Source organism: Peromyscus maniculatus, chromosome 12 (genome assembly GCF_049852395.1).
Source record: "Peromyscus maniculatus bairdii isolate BWxNUB_F1_BW_parent chromosome 12, HU_Pman_BW_mat_3.1, whole genome shotgun sequence".
In the NCBI taxonomy this organism is placed as follows: Eukaryota; Metazoa; Chordata; class Mammalia; order Rodentia; family Cricetidae; genus Peromyscus; species Peromyscus maniculatus.
The window spans coordinates 25,687,213-25,714,172 of NC_134863.1; the positions used below are offsets into that span (position 1 = coordinate 25,687,213).

Here is a 26,960-nt window from a genome sequence, read left to right on the forward strand (position 1 = left end):
TAGTAAAACAAGACTAAACAGGAAAGGACTCACCTGCAGCTTGAAATAAAATGTGCTACAAAATCATTTACATGTACAGGTGTGTGTGTGTGTGTGTGTGTGTGTGTGTGTGTGTGTGTGTGTATGTTCCAAGAACAGAGACTGAAATGCCTCAATGAATTTGCAGAACCATCCATATCCCTGCCCCTTCCCCCGGCTCTCCCTGAAGAACTGATCATTCCTGTAGTCATTGGCTGGAGAAGTGAGTCGCTGCTGGCATTCATCTGTTTCTTGGCAGCATCATTCATCACTGAGGCCAGGGAAAAAGCCTGTAATTCTCTCCATTCACCTGTTTGGAACGCTGCCATCCCTCTTTGTAGGAAGCCCCCTTCTAATAACAAACCTGTAAACTTCCCAGACAACGAGGACACCGAGCTGTGTTTATGGAGCACTGGTGCTCATGCAATTTGATCAAACAATCCTGGGATTTCCCTTCCCTTCCCCAGCAGCCCAAGAGGAGATCCAGCCTAATCAGGCTACAGACGCCTGCCACGCCTCTGCTTGCTGCTGGCGCATTCACTGTGGAGCCCAGGGAGGCTGCGGATGGGCTGCTTCACACTAATTGGCTGTTGGACGTTAAACCTTTCATCTCCCAGTTCCAGAAGACACTACTCTTCAATATTTCTTCCCTCGTTTGTGTCCTGAAAATAACTTCCCCCGTAAATTTGTCAGAGTAAAGGTTTTTCAATGTGCCATTAACTCATAACTACCCACACTAACTGGAGAGAGCAGTAATACAGGCCCTTCAAAGCCAAAGGCGCTGTCTAGCTTCCTAATGCATGGCTTCCAGGGGCTTGGTGGCAGACTTACCTCCCTAATTATGTTTGTCTTTGTTGCTTATTAAAATGAGTTTGACTGCCTTCGGGCCTGGCAGTTCGGTGGTGTGAAAATTCTGACACAGAATTGGTGGATGTCATCAAGGAAAAGCCACAAGGCACACAGATAATCAAACTTGACTAGGTTTGAGTTCACAGTCCTAATCACCGGTGATCAATTACTTTGTTCCCGTGGGACTGAGTCTGGGGATAAGAAATGATTGCAGTTGGCAGGGAAGAGCCTTTCCATTTAGACGAGGACATGAGACTGTGTTGTGGTCCAAACGGATCCCACATTTGTGTTGGTTTCCCAACTGGTCTCAGGACCTTCTTTGTTGTACCCAGTGATCTTTCTGTGTGAGCCTCACACTGTTCGTCTTTATTTACCCGACAGCCTTTGGTGGCTCCTAAGCTTGTTATTATGGCCTTTCACAACTGGCCAGCCCTCTCTGAAGCAACAGGACCCTGCCCCCTTGAAGTTAGAGGCGGTGCTGGGTTTGATACTGGCCACTGAACTGTGCATGAAAACTGGCCGATGGAGTGCAACCAGACATGTCACTTCCAGGTGGACGGTCTCAGAGCCAGCTGTGTTTGGTTTCACACTTCGGCCGAACAACTGGCAGGCCCTGAGGTGGTGGCTGCTGCTGACTCCGTTGTGGCGAATGCATACCGGGAACAAGAAACTCTTGCTTTCCGCCACTTAGATTTTAATGCCCTTAGTTAACTTAGCAGATCTGGCATTGCACATATCAAGCTACATTTGATTGAGTTTTCAGTGAACTGACAGATGGAATCATTTCTTCTTCAGCAAGGTAAGTCTAGTCCACAGCACATTTAACCCAAGTTGGTTGGTTGTAGACCATGAAATTCTCTTCCTTCTTGGCCCCTGCCATCATCCAGGTTTGTGTTTTTCTAACACTCTCCCCAGTCCCAGCACAAATCTGCAAAGGGGTAATGTAAGGATTCTGTCCTTAATTACGTCATCAGCCTGTGAAAAAGTGGGTGGACCCTATGTGCGTCCTTCTCTTTCCTTTCCGTTCCTTCCTTCTGTCTGTCCTCTCTCCCCTCCCCTCTCTCTCCCCCCCTCTCTCCCCCCCTTTCTCCCCCCTCTCTCCCAATAAAGTTCTAAAAAGGTAACTATGGCTCGTGACTCTCCTCCAACACTCTCCTCTATCGGCATGGCCGCCGCAGGCGCCGTTTAACCAACAGGTAAAGCATCTTTGGTTTTCAGATGCATGGGGAATGGTGGAGCTCTGCCTCTGGACCAACAGCCAGAAAAAGGAACTCAAAAAAGGACATCTTTGGTGGAGACTTTCTTAGGCTCCACATGTTTGGAATATAATAAGACTTAAGGACAGAAGTCTTCTAAAGGAAGCCTTGGAGCTACCACCCAGAAAACATGGTATCCCAAAGCTAGGTTTCTGGGGGATCACATGTCATCTAGTAGACCCACAAGTCCCCATCTATCAAGACATCAGCATTCACTGGTGACTTATCACGCACCAGACACAGTTCCAGCTGTTTTCAACTAACTCATTGATTACCCAAGCAACCTTCTAACTTAGGTCTGATTTATATTTCACAGATGAAGGACTGAAGGACTGAAAGGGTGAAACATGGAGGTAAACTCCCTATGGCCACATTGAGAGGAAACGGTCTCCTCTTACTTCGTGCCTCCTTGAACACGCCCATCATGTAGGCTCACTCCCACCGCGCCCCCCTGTAAGCCATGTACTGCCAACTCTATGGACTGCCATCCTCCGAACACTCCTGCCTTCCAGACCAACATCAAACAAATCTTCTCCCCTCTCTCCACATCAGCACTCAAATATTTGAAGGCAGCCATCATGTGTCCCACAGGGCTCTTCTTCCCACTTTAAGCAGCCACAAGTCACTCAACACTTCCCAATACACCACAGCTTGAGGCCCTTCTCCATCCCTGCTCAGTGACTCATACTTGCTAGGGACCAAAAAAATGTCAGTGAAATCAGTGAAGTGGAACTGGTGACTGGCCAGTCATTTAGTCTTGTGCTGAGCTCATGCCCCGACAAGCACATTCCTTTCATAGTGTGAAGTGGGGTCATGATCTGCTATAGGAACAGCTGGCTGGCCTGGTGCCCTGCACAGGTCCCCATTCTGGCAAACTGGACTGCTAAAAGAACTGCACTGTCAGTGCGCCTTGTTCTAACTGGAGCCTGCTCCTCCCTCACCTCGGCCCTGCTCCTTTCTTGTCCCATTCCAGAGGCATGCTGGGAATGGCCTTTCCACTCACCATGGAGTTCATAGCAAAGTGATTGTGCTGCGTCTGGAGGTCCAGTGCGTGCTGGTAGCTGACGCCGATCTCTGTGTGGCTCTGAAGAAATAACTCCTTGTTGTGGCTTATCCAGTCGAACATCTAGAAGGGAGAAGACGGGACAGGGTGATGAGAGAGGTCATAGGTCAAGCAGGACAAAACATTCAAGGCTGGGAAGAATAAAATCCTCGTGTTGCTTCCCAGGGAGAAGCTGTCATCTCTCTGGAGTCAGAGTGGGCCACAGTCTAGTTTCACAGGAGGATCCTCACATTTTAGCATAAAGCTCTCCAGGCAGCTTCTGTTTCTCTACAGATCCTAGGGTCAAAAGAGAACTACAGAGGTGGGGTGGTGGCCCTTTGTGAAGCCTTTAGAACGCTCCAGGAAGGCTCCACACCTGTTTGGAGGACAAGCGCAGAGGGAGCAAGCTGGGAGGCCTAGGCTACTCATTTGGGTAGCCACGTCTCCTCCAGGCAGCAGCCCCCCACAGAAGGGGACTGGTCAGAACCCCAGTTCCCAGAGTTCCAAGCTCTTCAGGATGCTGGATCTAAGCTAACCAGTGCATGAATCTTTCCAACCATTCAGCCTGTCTCAAAAATAAAAATGTGACCTAAATCAGCACAGTAAGATGTGAGAAGTTTGCCAGTTCTTTGGATGTAGTCTGTCCCCCTTGGACACTGCCCCATGGGTCACCGATCTTGCCTTGCTGCGGCTACCGGCTGGAAGCCAATGGAAAGGAAAGGAGGGAGTCAAGGCAGCTTCAGGAACAGCCAGGGCCCTGATTGAGCTGGGTGTGAGCTCCGTTTTGCCTCTGGACTTCTCGAGAGGTGAGAATCCCTCTCTATTTTTCACCCATGTTTAACTTAGGGTTTGTATAGTTTGCCACCCAGAGCAACAAGTGAGACAGCTAAGAAAGGTGTGAGCAGCACCTGTGAAAAAGAACTCTCTTCTCAGGCCAGATGCTCCATGTCTACATGCTTAGGTCTGTGGTGTGTGTGTGTGTGTGTGTGTGTGTGTGTGTGTGTGTGTGTGTGTGTGTGTGTGTGTGTGTTTTCAGGGATGGGTTGCTGCAGCCACTCCCAGGGTGGTAAGAGGACCAGATGAGCTCCGAGACAGGGGTGTGAGGGCTGCCCCAGCTTTCCTGTGCTAGCTCCTCTTTTTACACAGAAAAGTAAGCTTGCATTTCCAGTCACTCAACTGGTGTATATGGGATACCACCTGCCACATCCAAGGAGACGGAGGGCCAACGATGTCAAAAACGTGTTTCTTGAAATGAGGTGGCTTTTATAAAGTGTAGAAAACAGATGTGGACTCGGGTTCTGTTTACTTATTTATTTTTATTTGTCTGAGAATTTCATACATGAGTACAACACATTTTCATCATTAGCATCCTTCTCTTCCCCTCCAACTCCACCCCCCGTATTCCTTCAACATTCTCTCTCAAATCTATGTCTTCTTCTTCTATAATTATTAGTGTGTGTGTGTGTGTGTGTGTGTGTGTGTGTGTGTGTGTGACTTAAATCACAAGTCTAAAGGTTTATGAGTATGATAGAGGCTAATCTGAGATACATGCAGAGGATAAAGAGCAATACATTCCCCAGAAAATGAGGATCCCGTGTTAAGCCTTGACTTAGAAGAGAGAAACCAGATCGGCAAAGGCCAGCAGGTTAAGTGACCCTGCAAAGTGAGAGTGGAATACAGGGTGGGAATCAGAGCGGTCCAATATGTCACAGGCACTGAAAATACCCCCGTGGTGCTTACTGTGCCTTGGGATGTAGACTAGGGAGAGCCAGCCAGAGGGTATACTTGGGGGAATGGCATATGAATCCAGGTGAGGGCCTGGAGAGGCAGTGGAGTCAGAGAAGCAGATAGGTTTGAGAGCCCCTTTAGACAAGATCTCCCCAAAGCTCATCATCACTTGGAGAGGAAAGGGTGAGAAAGAGCTAGCAAGACCAGCTATGGCATACTGGTCCTTGAAATCCCAAGGACCGCCGTGGGGGCTGCTGAAGGAGGAGGATTAGAAACTGATGGTGGGCAAACATAGTGGGCAGTAGTTTGAATGTCCTGCATTTAAGAGGCATAGGAGAGTTTCAATATCTATTCCTGTGGGCAGCTAGATTTGTGTGTGTGTGTGTGGGGGGGGGTGGTGTCTAGAGAGAGACATCAGGGCTGCAGCAACTCATACCTGAACCTAAGAACATCAGCTTTGCAAGTGCTTGACCTGAGAATATCCCACCAGAACTACTCAAGTAACAGAGGGGTTATTTCAGGCCAGGGTCTCCTGAACAGGCCGAGTAGATATCTGCTGTGTGTGCTGGTCTGCGTTTATCAGCCCCAGCCTGCCCCATATTGCAGGCTGCAGGCCAGAGCTCTCCCAACCCCCAGTTATCATTAATGATGGAGAGGGAAACAAAGCAAGCCCTGGAGTTTACGGTGTTCTCATTCTGTAGTTTTTGATCTTTAAAATTCTCCCTCCAAACCCCATTTCAAAAATAATTTCTCATCCCTTCTCCTTATTTACAAAAGATTTAATTATATTAACTATAGAAATGCTCCAGGTCCTGGTGACTTGTGATGATGAGAGAGTATTCACTCCATATCCTTTCTTGGCTATCTCAGCAGCCCAGAAGTGACCTTGTATTTTCTGTCGAATAACTATTTAGATATACAAACTGACAGATGAGGTATGCGCAGCACCACGGTGATTAGATTGCTGGGCACCAGGTCCCTACTGGCCTGCAGCGAGAGGAAAGCTGGACACAGGCCAAGCGAGGTAAGAGGCAAGACAAAGATGGCCACAGCAGCTGTGCGCCCTGCTGAATCAGCTTCTCAAGGACTGATGCTGGCCCCGATGCCACCCCCAAGTTCATGTTCTGCTTCCTGCTTCCTGGTAGTGAGGCACCCTAACAAAGTTTAGTTTGTTCTGGAGGAACCGCTTCAAAGAAGTAACATGTGTCCCAGGAAGAGAGGAAAAGACCTGGTCTGCGGACTTGATGGTCTCATGTAAACATGTGCTTATGACCCAGGAGAGGCATAAAACTTTAGAATTTTTCATTGAAAAAAATATAAATAATTAATTATGTAATATATCATATATTCTGATACATAATATATTACATATTCTGATTCGCAAGTGATAGTGATTCCTAGAATGAGAGTGAGCATGCTTGGCTCACAAAACGGCACATTTTGAAACCCACGAAAAAATAATTTTTCTATTCAAAACAAAAATTAGTTTCATGGAATCTCCTGGGTTAGAACGTATATTCATTGCTATAGCTCATATTTCTAGTGGTTGAATTAAGGAATGTAACAAGAAAACTGGCCTTGTTTTATAGCCAGAGAAAAGCAGCTCCTTAGTCTCCACCACGACATTTCCCAGGTGCTTGCAAGTTCAAGTTCCAATGTCCATTTGCATGAATCATCTTATTGCACCCTCAAACAGTATCACATGAGTATTACCATCAGGTCCTCTTCACAGAGAAGGCTGAGAGAAGTGAAGCCCAAATTCTAGACATCATTATCCCACCCTGTGCTACATTTTCTGAGCGACCGTCAGCCGGGCTCTGAGAGGCTGTGTGCACCATGATGCCCCAGCCTAGCAAAGGTGCTTGGCAACACTTGTTTGCCAGTACCCAGCTACCTCCTCTCTATGGCTACACCACAGGAAGGGTCCCAGATGCTGGGCAGAGCTGCCTGAACAACAGCACTTCTCTCCATAAAAGCTGGAAGGAATGAAGGAAAGAGAAGGGGTGAGGAGGGAGGGAGAGAGGAGAAGGAGAGAGGAAGGATGGTAGTTGGTCGTACCTAAGGTTGTTAATGTCTGGAGAAGAAAAACCTTTCTAAGTGGTCCTAGCCTCAAGCCAGAACCATTTATAATTCGATCCATTTGAATTTGAATATCTGGAAGACACATGAGCCAGAATTGACTAAAGATGAAAAGGAGGAATAGAGCAAAAGAGAATGTATCCACAGGAGCTTCGGATTCTTCATGTCTCCACCCTCACTTTTTGAGAAACTACAAATGTCACACTCAACAAAATGTAATATAACAACAAAAAATCCTTCCAAGAGGAAGGGTCATATCTAAGTAATGCAATTATCTTTCTGTCTGAGCTGTACACAGTGTTCTCTGTCTTATTAAGAAAGATGTTATATGTAAGCTACTTGAGGGTTTTTCATGTTTTTTTTTTTAACTAAGCTAGGTAATTTTTTATGCTAGCTAACTTCAGTAAACATACACAAAGCTGGTTCTTCATAAATAGTCAATGTTAAAGGAATCTATTTAAATGCAAATTAGGAAAATAAACACAAGACTTTCCATTTTTTTAAAAGATGGGGTAACTAAAAGGTTATTATTGTTCTGTTCTGTTTTTAATGAAGCATAACTATTTCATAGAGCGGGGATATTGAGTAAAAATCTTTTGTTTATTTCCTTCTTATAGTGAAAGCGCCTAACGTCATCTAACTCTCAAATGACCTGAATGTTGTTAGTATTGTACACTAATTATAGTTTACTTTGCAAATAAGATATTCATACTCAGTCTTGATGAGCTGATTAAGCAAAAAGTCGCAAAATAACTGGTGGGTTTCTTTTGGCTGGGTATGCACGTACAGGGATACACCCTGTACCCTGCAGTGACTCATCCCTGTAAGGTGCAACCACCTCCTGTAGGTGAATCTTGTTAGGCCCGGGAAACAAGGTCTCCAGTCAATTATAAAATAAAATCTTGTGTGTTAAAGTACAAAGAGCAGAGAATACAAATTATTACAAGCTGCTGTTTGAACTTTACCAAGCCGTATCAAGGGTCTGAACCTCATGGGTTGTTTTTTTTTTATCTATAAAACAGATAAATAATGATTATATTATTTAAATAGAAATAACAATTTATACTATTTAAATCCTAGGCCACCAGGGACATTCAAATAAAATGATGGATTGGAAAAAAAAAACTTTGTTGAAGGCTACATGCATACGGATTTTTGAATCCATATAATGAGTCTATTCTAGCTGACTCCCAAATATTTCCCTCTAGATCCAAACAGCAGGTGAAAGTGTGGAGGTAAAGTTCATACAACAAAAGCACCAGGGGCTAGTGGGGCTCACACCTGCCGTTCACACGCGCGTGAAACACTCACAACCCACACACCCGAGACCCACCACTGGAGCAACCATAGGCCTCTGCAGAGAGCTGCTCAGAGGTACCAGCACTCCCTCACACAGGGACCCTGTGGGTGTGTCTGCCTACACAAGACTCAGAGCCCTTCTACCAATATACTTGGGGCTCCGGTGCCTTCCTACTGCCCTGGATGGCCTGACCACAGAGACAGCATGGTAGGCAAGATCTTGTGCCTCATCTGATCTCCCTGCCTCTACCTAGCAAGGAAGCATCCACACTCCCCCTTCTCTGCCCTCTCTGCCACAGCCTAACTCTTTCATTTCTAGAGACTTACTCCCTTTGGTTTGTAACAGTCCCCCCTCCCCTCCCTCCCTGCCCCCCCCCCTCAGCAGAGATGCCTATTAAAATGCCATCTTTCCTGTAATCCCCTTTTGGAATTAGTTTATCCTGGATATAGAAAGGGCTCAATAGGCCCTTTCTGATCACAGGCCACGGATGTGATTCTAAAATAAGGTGGCAGAGGGATCTTAGACAAAAGATGAGAGGCCCTTATAAGCACATGGGAACCAGGCAAATTTCCTGACTTCACAATTCTGCGTTCACGGAAACTCTCGCTGCCCCGGGGCGCATGCTCTTGAGTAGAAATGGCAACACACAGTCCTCACGTGTGCATTCTCGCCCAGGGTTCTTAAGACCCTTCAACCCTGGTTTTCAATGATCTACTCTCCTAGGATTAAGCTTTCCTGATTTTCTAATGAGGAGGAGGAAGGGGAGAATGGGGGGGGGCGTTGAAAACAGGGAAGAGAGAATATTGAAGATACCAAAATGTGGACCTAGTTTCTAGGTTTCAAGAATTCTTGCTGAAGTCGGTCCTCTCCTGTGCTGGTTCCTTTAGTCAGTCCTGCAGACTGTGGGGTCGTGTGTGTGCGCGCGCGCGCGTGCGTGTGTGTGTGTGTGTGTGTGTGTGTGTGTGTGTGTGTGTGTGACCATCCTTACCCAGATCTCCACAGAGGCAGGGACATGGCCTGACAGGCTGTCCTGGTGACAAGCATGCCTGCCTTCTGTTATGCTGGTGCCATGTCTGCCTACAGACGTCTCCACTTGCATGAAGGAAGCTGCTCTCTCCTGGTCACAGACCTGGTCTGCTCCAGGGAGGAGAGCCCAGCTGGCTATCTAGGGGGCAGCATCCCTGTTTGTTCGCTAATCAGCAAGGACGCCAGTGTTACCCATCAGGTTGTGTCTGTACCTGCACTGTGGATCCCATAGCACACTTCCCTCACCCCCCACCCCAATTCCTTAAACCTTAACACCCAGGTCAACAACAGCACTGTTGTTCACAACTTTTAAAGAGTCTGAGTGTCTTTATAACACACACAAATGTCCGCTGTGAGCAAAGCCCTTTCCTTCTCCTGCATAGCAATCCAACCTCCAGTTAGCATCTAGATTCTGTTTCCATGACAACAAATAAAGATGCTTCAAGCCAGCGTGTTATTGAATCTTGGCGAACTATAAAGATACTCCCTGCCTGGGAAGCTGTACCTGGATTGGGAGTAACTACCAAAATACTACACACGCACTGCCGTGGACACCACACTTGGGCTGCCTTGAATGGTGGCTTTTGTAAGGAACATGTTCTTTGCGCGGACCTTGTCAGCTGTGTCAAGTGGTACAAGATACAGGTTCCCGTGGGGCACTGAGTTTGTGAGCATGCCCACACTTGCAGCTGCCAAGGCAGATCTTATGTCCTTGTACTTGAGCTGGGCTGCTGGGCTAATGGGCTAATGGACTAATGGGCTAATGGGCTGGGCGTCTGAAAGGATTGCCTGGTGGCAAGCTACGTCTAGATGCTTAGAAGATACTAAAGCTCCCCAGAAACTGTTAACCTTCGACGTTAAAGCCAGAATACACTGACAATAGTATGGTACTTTTCTCATCTTCTTGTTCTCCATCCCCTTTTCTCACTTTCAATATTTTCCATATAACAGTAATAACAATAACGGTAGCAAAAAAAAAATAGTCCTAACAGCGACTATTCACTAAGTACTCTCTGTGTGCTGGATATTGTCCTAAACATTTTACATATGTTAATTTACTTAATCCTCCCAGTAATGTCATAATAATTTCCCCATTATTAACATCCAGTATCATCACTCCATTTTACAGAATAGAAGACTAAGGCTCAAAGGATTTAATTAACTGAACCAGGTGCACAGCTAAGTGAAGGAGAGAGTCAAACCCAAGAGGTCTAGTTCATGTTGATGCTCTTAACTCTGATGTGTTGCTTTCCAGCCAAGAGTCTCACCTAGAGCTTCCTTCTCCCCTCCCAAGCTCCCAGGACTGTGCTCTGCTCTGCTACTCCTGTTTATTTTCCACCTGCTTCCTCCTTGAGGTCTTATGATGTAGACTGCTTACTGCTTGCTTGAGTCTGCACCCTCAAGAAGGAAGTCAGGTGCCCCCCACTTCTCAAGTCTGTTTGATATCAATTTATTCTCAAGAAGAATGGATGTGTTTTCATTTTCTGTTGACTATCTGGCTGCCCTCTCAGCCCAGTGCTTTTCAGACACAGACCATTTGCCTAGCATCCCCCTTCTTTCCTGGTACCCAATAGCACCTTATCTCATGGAAACCAGGGCTTTCTTATCATTGAACTCTTTCCTCACATCATATACCTACTCTCAGCATGATGGAAATGGCAGGAACATCCTAACTTTGGAAGCTCACCAAGTTCACAGACTTTTCCACACTTCCCCCACTCCCCTGTCTGTCCCCTCATGGCTTCCTTTTGTGTCCCTCAGACCTTTACTATGACAGTGTAAGGTCTGGACTGCCACACTTTGTCCCAAGCAATCCTCACATTTAATGTTGTCACAAAGAAGGTAGTGTAAGATGTGTTTTAACATGGCAAGAATTTAGTATGGTTGGCTCTCGATATCTGAGGATTTTGAAGCTGGGGACTTATAAACTGTGATCAAAATAGATGAAAAAATTGCAACTGGACTAAATGCACACACTTTTTTCCAAGTCATTATTCCCTAAATAATGCAATATAATAAAATTTATGTGGCATCTCCACTGTGTTAGGTATCATAAGGAATCTAGGGACCACTTCAAGTATCCTGGAAGGTGTCTGTAGGTTACATGTCAATATTATGCCACTCATCAAAAGGAATTTGGACAGCCTCAGATTTGGGTATCCTCGGGAGTTCCTGGAACAACTTCCCACAGATACTGAAATGACTGCAGGAAGAAGTGAATTGCCTAGGATCACACAGCTTATAAGTGATGAAGATAAATTCAGAATCAAATGTCCATCTGAACTGACAGCCCATGCAATTTCCTGTTTCTGGATGTTCTCTATCTACAACTTCTCAGATGACTGACAAGAATAAATATGTGCCAGGTGCCACACAATGGGATTTATACACATGCTCTCAATCCTTATAACAGTTGTAAGGGGAGACAACTACCATCACCGCCCCCCCCCCTCTTTCTAGGTGAAGAAACAGATTCAGTGTGATCCAAGTCAAGATCACATGGTCAAGCTAGCATACTAAATACTCAGATCTAGGTTTGCCTGATGCCAGAATCCATGCATTTAAGCCACCATTAAATTATCTTCTAAATACACACAGAAATAATGGGATGTCTGTGGATTCCCTATGAATCCATGGCATTTGTGGATACAACAGAAATGTCCCCTTGATCTCCCACCCACTTGTCAAACCATCATATCTTTTCTATCATATTATCACCTTTTCTTGACTTCCCATCCCAGAGCCCACCTTAGGTCTTTTATTTCCAATGCTTCTGCTACTCACATCTCAGCCTCTCCTACCTGGACTATTTCGTTACCTTCCTGGCGGTCTCTTGGACTCCATTCTGTCTCTTACGCCAAGCCACCTGCCTGGACCATGTTTATTCCTGTAAATACTGCCTTCAACAGGACATCCCCTCACTCAAAAAAAACAACGGACTTTTTGCTTTTTGCAAAGCAAAATCGTCTTCTTAGTGCTTCCCACAGATCTGCCTTACTCTTACCATTTCACAGCACTGTTCCACACCAAGCACCCTTTCCATCCAAGTTAATTTATTCACTGCTGTGCAAGCATATCTCAACATGCACATCCTCCTTCCACACTGTGGACCACATCGTCCCCTAGAAAAATGCTCCAAGTCCCAGTCTCCAGATCATTCCCCTTCCGTCCAAATGGACGTCTCAATTTCTCCCAATGCCTTCTTTGACCAGAGGACCGTCTCCTGACAAACGTTTCCTCTAAATTTCTTTAGTGCCTACCTTATCTAAAGGGCTTTCTTAAAAGCTACAGCTTTCTGGACCCTGTCCTTGAGATTTAGTCAGAAGGAGTGATCCTGATGGGCTTACATTTTTATTTAACAAGTTTGTGTGGACTGTGGTGTGTCAGTGATAAGGGAATCCCTGTGAGACTCAACCCTACCATCAACAGGCAGCAAAGACTGATGGTCTTTGAAGGAAGGGATACACACTGAAGGTCCCCTCTATCCCCTGATTCTCTCACTGCTGGTATTTTCCAGGCTATAGAACAGGGACCTAGGAGCTTAACAGAAAACAGCAATGGTCCTTTTGTGGTGCTGGGGATTAAACAAATTAGACAAGCACTTTACCCACCAATCACTTCTCCCACAAGGTGACGATGGTCTTGGTGAGTATTAAAAACAGAGATAATATTCAGGGCTGGCAAGGTACCTGGGATTTAGGAGATAGGTTATTAGGGGGGGGGAAGGAGCTCTAGAAAGGACTCCTAATAATTTTTCTATGATTTCATACAGATGCTTGGCCAAATCCTGAATCAAGGACAAGACTCCTGAAAGCCTGATAGACAGAAGGTACAGGAAGTGAGGTTTATTGTGAGCCGAACAGAAAGACTGCATTCACATGGAGCTGTGTGATTTAGCTGGGACCACAGGAGGACCACACAGCAGGGAAAGGCCAAAGCGCTGGAATGAGAATATGCCCTGGACCAGTGAGAACCTGGAAGCAGACCTACCACACAGCAAAGCCTACACCACAGTTCTGCAAGGTCAAGGTGATCTGCTGGTAACCTAGCCCTCTCCTGCGCACAACCTTGACAGTAGCTATATAGGAAGATGGCTCCATCAAACACTTCTATAGTGTATCATTTGTACACGCTCATATAGAATCCAAATTCTCAGACATGAAGCATCAAAGAAAAGCTGCTTATAATGAAACATTACTTAATAGGAGCAGACCCAGAGATGATTCAGATCTGAATTAGGAAGCAGGTCCTCCAAAATAACCGTGATTAGCATCTGAAAGAGAAAACAGGACAGAGCAAGGAAGGGCATTCTGGATTAAATGACAGAAGACTGCAATAGATTTGGAATTCACAAAAAGAACCATGTGGGTAAGAGTCTGGCTCAATGGTAAAGTGCTTGCCTAGCATCCCCAAGACCTTGAATTTGATTCCCAGCACCAGAAAAAAAAATTACATGAACATTCTAGAATTAAGAATGTAAGACCTTTTTTGTGTGGATTTAACATCAGGAAACAGGATTAATGAATGCGGAAACAAATAAATAGGAAGTAGCATACTGTCTCAGAGAGAGAAAAGTGAGCAAACAGGAGAGCAGAAGAGATGTGAGGCACATCTGAGCTGTTCCCCAAACGCTCCCGTGATGACAGGCTCTGCATCTGACTGTCCAGCAGGGTTGCCATAAATACGTGGACCTACCGAACACCTGACATGTAGCAAGCGCTGTTAGCTTGGAACTGTATTCCCTTTTAACTAAAATTTAATTACTGGATAGCGTGTGTTCAGACAGGCACTGTTACAGTTCCAGAGGGAAGAGAGAAAGGTGTGAGATGACTGGTCCCTGAGAAAGTTCCTCCTAGAGAATCATGTTGGACATCGATGCTCTCCAGCATCCATTCCATACTAGATGGTTTGTTGGAAGTAATCATGCTAATTCTCTTTCTCCTTATTCACTGGCTCAGGGATGAGCAGATCTTAGCCAGTAAAAACCAATGAACCTGAGGAGAGATTTGCTTGGGGATCCTGGGAAGAGGAGGCAGTGTCTATCTGAATACACCACCTTCCTTCCTTTCCCCCTTTCCCATCCCACCTGCCTCTGGACGAGACAAATGGAGCCTGTTGCTCTGACCGTTGGCTTCCTTCTTAGAACCACAGGGGAGACATGGATGAAGCTCTGAGGAGAACACTGAGATAGAAAGCTCCTGGACTCTTGATGACAGACTTCATCTATCTGTCCTAAAGCTTAGCCTCTGCACATCTATTTAAAATTGAGAAATAATATAATTCCTTGATATTTAATCCCCTTTCAGTCTAGTTTTCTTCCTTTTTTTTTAACAGCCAAAAGGACGAGCAACCAACCAAACACATGGTCACCATATGTGATATGATATTTCATTCACCTGTTAATTTTTCACTGAGTCCCAGACACTGGATTAGAGACTGGGATGGAACACCAAGGTCACCGACTAGCAGGGATACAGACATATTCACTATTCTGTTAAAGTCCTCTAATGTGAGAAGCACTTTAACGAGTTATATACTATAGGCTGATGGCACAGGAGCCTTTGGTCCAATTTGGCAGGAGAAGGGGTGGGGCAGAGCCTAGACAGCTTTTGGAAGGTGGCAAAACCTAACACTTGAAAGATACTAGGGTTTGGTCAGCTGAAAAAGGTATACAAGGGAAGGGCATCAGGATGGGAATAACCACTTGAACAAGGGCCTGGGGAGCTAAAACAGGGTCCTAAATGGGCAAACACACAAGGCACGGCTCTGGGACTTTCCTAGCAAAGGGGACAACTGAATGGAAGGGACACAGTCAGCTTTGCTCTCCCTCTGACTGGGGAGGGTCTCTAAGCTAACCTCCACCTTAAATACAAAGACATTTCATGCATTTTAGACGTCTTACCAACTCCGTCTCTGCCTCCACGTCCCCAGATTCCTTCCCTTCCCCTCCCCACCTTCCTCTCACAAACCCTGTCATGTCTAGGGCAGAGTCGGTAAAGGGGATGACATGCGGAAGGAGCAGATTCGGAATGTGTGCCAGCTGCCTCCCACTCCCTTGGCTCAGATGGAATAAACCCACAGTCACAGAATGAAGTTGCTTTCTGATTAGAGAAGCCCAGGCTGCAAAACCTCATGCTAAAATCACACCCTGTTCTCGACAGATGCACTGCAGTCCAGCTCTGTCTGGAGGGGCCCAGGCTCCCACTCTGCCTCAAAAGGCCTTTCTCCTCACTCGCACGCTACTCACCCTAAGGACGAGGGGGGAAACATTTCACCCTTTTTTTTAAATCATTCTTTTATGCATATAAATATTTTCAGGTAGTAAACAGAGTTTTGCCTTTTTGCATTTCATTTCCAACCTGGATGGACTAAATCCCCTGGGGCACCGGCAAGGCATGCATGGCCCTCCTGTGAGGATGGAATGGTCACCCACCAGCCAGCAAGTCAAGCAGATGAGAAGTAGAGAACCAGCCAAGCCCGGCGGCAGCGCAGGCAGAAGCCCAGGCGGCCCCGGGATATTGACTCTGAATGGCCAAATTCTTTCCATGTAAACCACAAATACTGATAAAATATTTTCAGGGACAGAGTAAGGGAACGTACTTCACCCACTTCCCAAAATGTAGAAATGAAGAGGTCAGATCCTATTTAACAAGCTGAGAAAATCATGCCCAACTTTATCCCAGAGCTAAATTTAGGCATCCACCGAGATCTGGCCCCTTGGCAAGTTAATTTAGATGAACTAATGGCTGTTCCTGGCACACAGGATACACTCAGAAAATGGGGACTATTATTTTTACTGTAAAAGTGGAGTGTCTGGTTGATGTTCTCATCCAGTCCCTCCTACGCATCCTAAAATCAGCTGTGCCAATCATCTGCACATCTGGGAACAGGACTCCACTGGGGGCTGAGCAGAAGGCAGCCCCCACATCTGGGAGCCCTGCTGTGGGAGAGATGGGCACTGTATCGAAGGGATCTGGGCTAGGTAGGCTTGACCTTAAAGAACTGAGGAAAAGGACCAGACACCCTGTGCCCCCTGTAAGCCTCAGCAGCTTTAAAATGGGTTCTGGAAGAAACACACAGGAAGGCAGGCTCATGTGTGAGGAGGGGCTTGGCTGGTTCCAGACCCCACCTGACAAAGCATACTGCAGAGCTGAAAAGCAACTTCCTAAACAGAGGAGAGTCTACCCACTCCTCAGGACAGGACGAAGGTGAGCGTGCAGGTGTAATGTTTAGAAAGAGCCTGCAGTTCTTAGGGGTAGAGCTAGAACGCCAAGACCCCCTAAGACACACTCATGCCTTAGAACTCTTCACCACCTCCTCCACTTTTCCGTGCCTTAGAAGAAGCTTCTTTGAATTTCATTTAGTTATCAATCCTCCTTCCAAAATAACAGGGACTTGCCAACACTTCCCTGTCAATCATCATGCTGACAGCCTCGTCACAACCTTCGTTCCTCTCTGACGCTGGCTCATCACTTGGTCTCACTTTCTTTCCTTGTCTCCAGGGTTTTCCTTCCCTTTCATACCCTCTCTGTCTCTCCACCTGCCCTCCCCTGGGTTCTTATAGAAGGACCATGCTGGGTTCTGCTACAAACTCTCCCCTGCGAGATGAAACTCACAACAACTCCAGTTCCAAACAGCAAGGACCTGAGCAAGGACCTTGGAAAGCTCAGCAGTAGGTGGTGCTCTTGTGCCAGCCCAGAGTGAGTGTTTAAAAGGTTTGATTCTGACAGACAGCCCAGGGAAGGCAGAATGGGCCTCCTGGGAAGCCAGAGTTATCAAAAAAGCGGACTGTGACCTGCAGATATTGCAGTGTACCTGAGAAATGAGGCCGGTGAGCACATAACTCCAAGACCAGATGGGACGGACAGGGTCAATGGGGAGTTTGTAGCCTGCTCTGGATACTCATGGTAAAGTCAGCCTCCCAGGGAGCTTTCAGGTGGGACAAATATCTTGTGATGGGATCAATTAGCCAACCTGATCAGCATGCAGAAAACACCCCCCCTTCCCTCGCCACATGAACAGTTCATGATTTCTCTTACCAAATCAATCAATCAATCAATCAATCAATCTCTCTCTCTCTCTCTCTCTCTCTCTCTCTCTCTCTCTCTCTCTCTCTCTCTCTCTCTCTCTCTCTCACACACACACACACACACACATACACACACAAGTTTACTAAGGAGGGGCTAGGGTTAGCAAAGGAGCACCACAGTGGGATATCTTGAGGAACACGGACTGGGATCATGAAGGAAGAAGCCATCTGGGGTTCCAAGTAGAGGCAGTTCTCCGTGGAACTGATACGCCTTTGCAGAAGGAGCTGATCACAGTGTGATGCTCCTTCTACAGGTGGTAGTGGGTTTTATTAGTCCCTTCAAGATAAGATGATGTAATTTCCACTGTGCTTGGGAAGATCAATGGGACCCAGAGATGAGGCTGGAACAAGACATGCCCCTGAAGTGGGCTTCTCCTTGAGAAACGGAGACCATTGTTGTCCTGGACACCAGCAATCTGCTAACCCAACACACCCAAACTGGAACTTCACCCCTGTAATTATACGTGAGAAGACAGCTTTCTGTGTTTATGTATGAGGCTCTCTGAGTGACGTACCACCCTTCTCTGGCCCAGGATTTCCAGGTTGAACTACAAGAAGCGACTTCACCTCCTACCACTGCACACAAAATCTTTTTCTTGCCAGTGTAAGTGGGACCCAGGGTTGTAGACTCCTCCCTCCTCTCCTATTTGAAAAGCTGGCACCAGGAAGGTCATACTGAGGGCCAAGGCCCACATCATTGAAAACAGAGCGAAAGAACTCAAGAGACTTTGTATGGCGTCAAGGGGATGGGGAAGGACTATGAGGACCGACCCAGTCACCGAAGGGCTGCTCGAAGGGAGCAGAATGAGACTGGCTTGGGGGCACAGCGGGGACAGGGCTGGGACTACCGGACAGAAGCTTCAGAAGGCTTCCCCAATTCCAAACTTCGTGTTGTCTCTAGGAGCCTCGGCTGGCTTCTGTGACCTGTGCTCTCCACCTTCTGCTGGAGGCCCGAGTCACACATGCAGACCCTTCTCTGCGCTGGACGGAAGGAAGCGGGGCTGCAGAGGGAAGAAGGGTCACGATCATCAGAGAAACGTTTATAAACAGGGTGGGGAGGCCTGTGCTAAGGACGTGCACCTGCGGGGACAGGAAATGGGAAAGAAGGAAGTAGGGGGTGAGAGTTGTGGTAGAAGAAAAACAGAAGGAAAGTGGATGGTTCAAAGTGAAATTCCTGGAAAGAAACCTCCCCACCCAAAACAGACACTTCATTTTAGTTTATAAATTATACCAGACAGTTCTCAGCTCTTAAAAAGGGGACCCAAAGCCAGGCAGAGGTGGTGCATGTCTTTAATCCCAGCACTCGAGAGGCAGAGAAAAGGAAAAAGAAAAAAAAAGGGGGGGGGGGTGATCCAACTCCACACTGACAGTGCATGCCTGTAATCTAACACTCAAGAGGCACAGGCTGGAAGATTCTGAGTCTGAGGCCAGCCTGAGCTACACAAGATTCTGTCTTCAAAAAAAGAAGGGAGGAGAGTACCCTAGCTATTCCTCTACTTCTAAGACTGGAGTAGAGCTAACATACTTTCTTTTCCACTCAGTCTACCACCTGCGCGCGCTCTCTCTCTCCCCCTCTCTCCCCCTCTCCCCCTCTCCCCCTCTCCCCCTCTCCCCCTCTCCCTCCCTCCCTCCCTCTCTCCCTCCCTCCCTCTCTCCCTCTCCCTCTCTCCCTCCCTCCCTCCCTCTCTCTCTCTCTCTCTCTCTCTCTCTCTCTCTCTCTCTCCCCCCCTCTCCCCTCCCCCTCTCTCTCTGACCCACTGACCTCCTAATCCTACCTGCCCCAGTAAGAACAAGTACCTTGGTAACTTAATGCACTCAAGTACTCCCCACTGGAGTGGTTACTGTATGGAAACCACCCCTTTCTTATAAGGTCTGAAGAACTGCATCAATGTTCCCATCCAATCCTGGGGAAAGAGGAATCTGCTCCTCAGAGCACAGTAGGGTGCATGGAATGTAGCAGGCATTGGGTGACTATAAATTAGCTAGCCAACAAATGTTTCTTAGGTGCTGTTCTGTGCCCCCTCCCGACATACACCCTCTCTTGGATCAGATTTCCTTTCCTGGGGTCCATTCACAAGCAGAGGCTGCACAGGTAGATTTGACACACAGCACAGAAGGCATTTATGCCCTCCAGCCTGTGACAGGATCCTAGTGGAGAGCCAAAGACCCTCAGACCCTAAACATTGCTCGCAACCCTCCCTCCATGCTGCTCACCCACACTCCCAAGAAGAATGCTCCATCCAGGATACAAATTAGAGCTGAAATACGAGAGCAGGAAGAAAGGAGAAGGAAAAAGGAAGTGAGTGGAGAAAAACAGCGTTGGGGAAGCACTTCCACATACAGCCTGCAGAACACGATGACTTGGATTATTTTCGGGATCTAATGTTTCTAATGTGCAAGAGGAGGAAATGAGAAAAAGTAAGTACAAATTCCCAGGGCCGGCAGGCTGGAAATAATTCAGAACACTGTGTTCTGTGTCAACGGGGGCGGGGTACAGACACACTTCCTTGCCCTGAGAGCAGTCAACAAGAGGTGAAGAGGCTGGACGGTTTAGTTCTAGGGAGGACGAGGGGGAGGCCAGGAACAAGTGGGCACCAGAACCTTTCTCCAAAGAAAGCAGGAAATGACAAAGTGCCCAGTAAAGACCTTGCCCTCTTGGCCTCACGGAAGGTTGCAGCTCTTTTCGAAGTCTCCCGACAAAATAGGCAGAGACAAATAAATCACACGGAGACTTGGCACAGCCTTCCGGCAGCCCGGCCAGTGCTGGGTCCTTTAGCACAGAAGCGGTAAAGAGCATATGGAAGGTAGCCCGTGTCCCCAGGCCTTGAGTCTCCCTGTAGGGTGCAGGCACACGTTGCTGTCTCTCAGGTATGGCAAGAAGTCTCTAAAAGACAGCTGTGTATGGGTATGGAGATATGAGTGTTTGCCAGTACGTACATGCATTCCTCTCTCCCTCTCTCCCCCTCATGGTGTGTGTGTGTGTGTGTGTGTGTGTGTGTGTGTGTGTGTGTGTGTGCGCGCGCGTGTGCGCGCGCGTGCATGCATCATGTATGTGGGTAGGGGCAGCACTGGCTTCAGAGAAAAATGCTCTTTTCTGGCACTGCCTACCTCTCTCTGTCCCAGGCAAAACTCTCCTTATCACCAACTCTTGGCTTTTCTACAGAGCAGGGCTGAGACTTACGCCTGCTTGCTCTACCACATGAAGCAAATGGTAGCCCAATGATGAACCACTGACTGCGTGACTTTGGGTGGGTCTCTGCTCTGGTCCAAATTTTCTATGTAAAAGGAAGGGCTGAACCAGAAAGCCTCTGAGCTCGTGGGTGTGAGAACACTTTCAGAAGTGACGGTCAAACACATGTCACGCATTGGTATTGTGATTACTACAAAAGCACTTCACTTTGACAAATGACCATGAAGTCAGGCTTACTGCTGACTTCCAGGACACGGGGCTGGAGGTCAGGGGACGAGGAGAGACAATGGGCCCATGTGCAGGACAGAAGGAGAGGGAGTGGGGTTTCTCTACGACCAACCATACTGATTCTGGCCATGCCAAGCCACTTTGGGTTCTAGAGAGTGATCAGGACCGCTTTTATGTTGGAGGGAAAAAGCAGGAAACAGCAATAAAGACTCTGCCCAGCTACGGGGCATCCTGGGATGTCTTGAAATGCTAGTGTGGCTAACAGGGCAAACAATTCGCAAAACCACAAATGCACCCAGCCCTTCCCCAGTGGCCTGCTGCCTACTGTGAGGTCCTTCACCCACTGGTGCCCCATACATCTTTTCTCAGAGTGATTAACATGAAAGCGGTATTGCTTTATTTCTAAAGACTTCTAAGGATATAAAATGCATGCATGTATATCCTGGATAGATTGTAGGAACGTATTTCTGACCCCTCCCCCTTGTTTACAATGGAATAAGACATGGGGCTGGAGAGATGGCTCAGTGGTTAAGAGCATTGGATGCTCTTTCAGAGGATCCAATCTAGCACAGCTCCAGCTCCAGGTGATCCAATACTTTCTTTTGTACTCTATGAGTTAGAGAGACACATATGGCACACAGACGTACAGGCAGGCAAAATAGAAAATAGCCATACACAAAATAAAATCATAAGATAAAAATCAAGATACACAAACTCCTAGCTGTGATACAAAGCAGAGTATAGCGGATCAGACATAAACGGTGCTAAGAGGATTGACGGGCTCCCCCGGGACACTGGGACTAACCACTTTCCTCTACTACTTCAAGGGTCCTTGAAGTCCTTGAAGGGGGACTACTTCAAGGATAGGTAGTGTTTTCAGAGACCCTTTCCTGTGGAGGCCCCCCCTTCCCATCCAACCCAGCAGGTATGACCTCAGTTCGACCTCCTTTCCTTACCCCAGACTACCGCACAACCTGCTTACTTATAAGAACCCCGCAAGTCTGTCCTAATTCCTAACTTCTCTCAAACATCAACTCTTAATTTTGTTTCATTGGAAGTTATTGAAAATCATTTGAAGCAAGCCCCACACATCAGTGCGCTGGTTAGTTTCCGTCAACCTGACACGATCCTAGACACACGCAGACTCTCAATTGAGAAAGTGCCTTCATCCAGCTGGCCTGTGGACACGTCTGTGGAGCGTTTTCTTGACTGGGTATTGATGGGGTGGGGGCAGCCCACTTCGGGTGGTGGTCCTGAGTTGTCCTAGGCAGGCAGCTAGGCAAGCCAGGAAGCAGCACTCCTCTATGGCTTCTGCTTCGGTTCTTGCCTCCAGGTCCCTGCCTTGAGCTCGTGCCCTGACTTCCCTCAGTGACGGACTCTGTCTCAGTAGCATAAGATGAAACCAACCCTGAAGCCCCCAAGTTCTTTCGGAAAGTGTTTCATCACAGCCCTAGAAACACAAACGAGGACAGTAAGAGAGCATCCAAGACACAGGCACAGTCCCAGCAGGCAGCAGTGGCTGAAGACTGAACTAGGACGTCAGTCATGCCGAGAGAAGAAAGGAAGCCAGCATAGGGAAGCGGGAGGTGCTCAGTGGCCAGGCATCTCCACATGCATCCCCATTATATCCATTAAAACCCCTGGGCAGCAGCTTGGCTTGCTAAAGCAGAAAGATGCTTAGGAGATTGTCTACTGAGAAAAGTTTGTTCCGTCCCACAATCCCCAAAGCGAGAATCCCGTCAGAGCACCTCCTGCGGACAGAAGGGGCGCACGGAGAACAAGACAGCAAGGGTATTTTAGAACTGTTACACTATAAAGGGGCTTCCATATTATCCAGGGTGGCCAATCTCAGGGAAAATGGGTCAGGAATTGGAGTGTGGGACTTTAGCAAACTACCGTAGAGATTTTGATGGGTCTCCTTAAAACTGTTTATCTCGGCAGCGGTAGGCGAATCTCTGGGAGTTCGAGGCCAGCCTGGTCTATAGAGTTAGTTCCAGGACAGCCAGGGCTGTTACACAAAGAAACCCTGTCTCAAACAAATAAACAATCAAATAAAAAAAAAAGCATTTATCTCAGCCACCTCCACTGACATGGCTACACAACTGTGACCATGACCACATCACTTTATCACTCCTTAAAAGATGTTTCTGTTAAGGGAGTATATTGAGCATGGTAATACTGCAACATGGACGGAATAAGGCAAATAGCACTAAATCAGTCCTAATTCTGCATTTATAATTGCACGTTAGGAGGTTAAAGATATGCATAAAGTGTCACAATTGGCCACTGGCACCCCAGGACAGGACAGATCCTAAGTGTCAATCACCACACCTCCATTTCTGTACTGACACAGCACCATAAATGTGAATGGAATTTCATCATAATAAATAAGTAAATGTATAATCAAGTATATGACAATCAGGGCTATGGGAGGGATGGAGGTCTTGTCTTATTTTGGACACTTCCAAAGTGCATGTTTATATAGGAAACAAGTGGACCATGCTAGAACATGCTAGGCAAAGCAGTAATCTTCTGGTTCCAATACTATGAAGCCCCATTAGGTCACTTTTGCTGTTTGCAAATTATCCTAAAGAAATACAAACATCCACTTTCTTAGAATAGTGGTGGGTGGGCAGAGAAACCAGGCTGACTGGAAAGGCATCAGGACAGCCATCTTTATTCAGGAACGAGTAGCTATGGTCTCCCAATCATTTAATCATTTTATCAGGGACTCACCTGAACAAGTTCCCTTCCTGTAAAGATGGGAAGGAGGAGGACCTCCCTCAGATCGGAAGGCAGGTAGTGAAATGATGTCAGGTTTTTTTCTGATGCTTCTTGGAGTCATCAACTTCTAAGTGGGCATCGTGAGGACAGTGGCCATCATTACACAAGACTGAGGCGTCCCACTGTGTGTAGGAGGTAGGCTTTTTGATTTAAGATTCCTTTCAGATCTAACCTGTTAAATGTTACCCACGGCTCCTAGGACACAGTGCCTCTGGAAGACCCTCCACTGGAAAGTGCTCACCCTTTCCTCCTCCAGAGGCATTGAGTCTGGTTACTGACCTTTGGTTCCACACAGCCCACCTCCAGAAGAGGTCTACCCCTTCTCTTTGGTAACAGTTATATGGTGTACATTTTCCTCTATAGCCAGGGGCAGATATGGCTAGAAACAAAGCTGTATGGAGAACAATTATCTGTCCCAGGCTAATCTGTGCCAGCCACTGGGCCTGTGTTCTGTGAATGCAGTACTACATGGGTCCATTAGTTACAGGCCAGAGGGCACCGGGCCGAGGCAGACGTGGTTCATCTTCCAATATTGTGGGATAGTTAAATCATGTCTGAATTACTCAACACTCCCAGCTTTCTTATTAAGGCCTCTCCATCACTCCTGAGTTCGGATGTTCCCTCTTCCCTGGGAACTCCCAGACACAGCAGCTATGCCTAGGGCAGTTCAGGCCACAGCAGACATTAATTAAGAGTAAAGAGAGAAGGGGAGCACTCAGAGGGCAAAAATGCACATGACCTTGATCACAGGGATGGCTTCAAGGTGTCTCCTCATATCTCGGTCCCATCAGATTGTATACCTTAAGCATGTGCTTTGTAATGTATCAACTAAACCCCAAGTCTGTTTTGACACATAAAGAAACAGGTGTTGATGTATCTTTTTTTTTTTTATTAGATAGTGAGCTTCTCTGAGTTAGAAATTCCAGCCTATACATATTTATCCAAGCTTATTTGTACCCAGGACAGCTTGTCTACACTCATAATCATATAAATGGGGAGCTTGCTCTATGAGGATAGAACCCCCCCTCCCTACTGGGAGAGATCATGGCTCTATCCCTACCATCTCCAAGACAGGGGCTACCACAGGGGTCAAGAAAGGTGGTAGGAGTCAGCATCATTCTCCAAGGACAGTGGGTAAAGTAGGGAGCCATCAGTCAATTATTCATGCCTGGAGGGCAAGTGGTCAGCTCACAGGGCCAGAGGAGAGACTCTGGGCCCACTCCTGTTATAAAAATAGGAGCCGAGTGGTCACTGAACTGAACTGACTGCCAAAAGCTTCCCAGATCTGGAGGAGCTTCGCTGCCCACCCCCACCCGCCCGCAAGGAGGCTGAGATGTGGCTCATACAGGAACTATGTCCTCCAGCCCTTGTTTAGACGTGGCGGTGCACACAGCCATTACTCCCCACCATTGCCCTCCTGCCCCCTGTCCAAAAGCACCAAATAAGTCAAAGGCTGGGGCACTTAGCTCTGCACGGACCTTCTAAATTAATCTGGACACAACTTTAAAGGACTGTTTTTCTCCCCAGCCTCCACACCCAGGACATTTTCTGTGGCAGCTGGGTCAAGCCTGGAGCGGCAATCTCACCACTGACTCAATGTCAAAGTATTCCCACCACCCCGCTCCTTATCTCTGTTTTGTTCGTAATCATTTAATTTTAGTCATTTAATTCTGTCTTTCCCTGCATACCCCTGCATACATACACAAATGTGCATTCATACACATGCACCAACATACTTGTTTTTCTTTTTCAAGTGATTTATGTGTGTGACTGTTTTGCCTGCATCTGTATATGTGTGCAATATGTGTGTGCAGTGTCCACAGGGGTCAAAAGAGGGTGTTGGATCCTCTGGAACTGGAGTTACAGACAGCTGTGAGTTCCCATGTGGGTGCTGGGAATCGAACCTGAATCTTTTGAAAGAACAGCACTAGATGTTCGATCGATCCACCTTTCCACCTCACTTTTTCTCTTTCAAGGTATAAGTACACCACAGAAGACAGGTTCTAAACTGAGTTCATGGACTTAAATTCAGCAATACTATACTTAGATGAGGGGGCACCATTATTTTCACTAATATGTAGCTGAAATGAAGCATTCCTTTCCATTATGAACACAGACAACAAACTATCCCAGAGTTAACTAAAGCAGTGTGGTTTTTTTGTTTGATTGTTTTATGTTTTTGTTTTTGTTTTGAGACAGTGTTTCTCTGTGTAGCTCTAGCTGTCCTGGAACTTACTCTGTAGACCAGGCTGGCCTCGAACTCACAGAAATCTACCTACCTCTGCCTCCCGAGTGCTGTGATTAAAGTCATGCACTACCAGCACCCAGCTAAAGCAGTGTTTTTAATACCAGCAGCAACATAAACATTTCCATATCACATCAGGGTTGCGGTCCTGAGATGTTGTTCATGTTTATCCCTGTTTCCAAATCATAGTAGCTATTAGTTGCTCTTATATTTGTCATGTTAATGAAGAAGTACCTATTTTTCAAAAGATGATACTGCATTTTATTTGTTGTACAAGCCTATGTAGGTTTTTTCTGCACTTACAAACATTATTGTGAGAAGTCTGTATGTCTCACCAGACAAGCGGTCCATGGCTCAGAGGAGGTAAGAGCTAAAGAGGAAGCATTAGAAGGTGCGATTTGGGGAACTAAAGAGACGATTCAGTGGATAAGAGCACTTGTTGGACAAGAATGAGGACCCCAGTTCAGGTTCCATAGCTGTGGGAAAAGCCAGATGCGGCCACACACACACACACACACACGCCTGTAACCTGAGAGCTACAAGGAGCCGTGGGCGGGAGGATCCTTGGAACTTAGGGCCACCAGTCTAACTCCAGGGTCAGTTACAGAACCTGCCTCAAAGGAAAAGGGAAGACAGCAGAGCAAGATGTCTTCCTCTGGCCTTTGTGTGTATGCACAGGTGTGCACGGCCACACACAGGCAAGTGTACCTGCACATAGCTGTATACAACATACATGCTGATGTGCGCGTGCGCACGCGCGCGCGCACACACACACACACACACACGCATGCTCACACACTCAAACACACAAACTGGAGCTGGAGGCTTTATTTAGAATATCTGTCTCTCAGTCTCTCTGTCTCTGTCTCTGTCACACACACACACACACACACACACACACACACACACACGAAAGTGGAATTGGAGACTTTGTTCAGAATATCAATGCATTAGCCAAGTGACCTAGGGACTAGCAGGTGCTATTCAGTGTTAACATGAGGTGAGTCCTGGGAACAGGAAAAGGGTTCCTGGAGAAGAGTTTGGGGAAGCTGTGAAGGCCAGCTAAAATACTGACCCTGGTTAGCCAGCAGTATGATCTTGGGCAAGCCCCTCTGAGTCTCTACGT

At 46.9% G+C, this 26,960-nt stretch overlaps 1 protein-coding gene across 36 annotated transcripts in view; it reads right to left on the bottom strand.

Moving 5' to 3' along the window:
- The window catches only part of Kalrn (kalirin RhoGEF kinase), a 605,995-nt gene that overhangs the window by 366,715 nt on the left and 212,320 nt on the right, over positions 1 to 26,960 (bottom strand). For all 36 annotated transcript variants that reach the window (XM_015993393.3, XM_042259218.2, XM_042259217.2 and 33 more), the window contains exon 6: positions 3,127 to 3,249. In XM_015993393.3, coding sequence (XP_015848879.1) covers positions 3,127 to 3,249 — 123 coding nt within the window. The remainder of the gene's footprint in view (positions 1 to 3,126; positions 3,250 to 26,960) is intronic.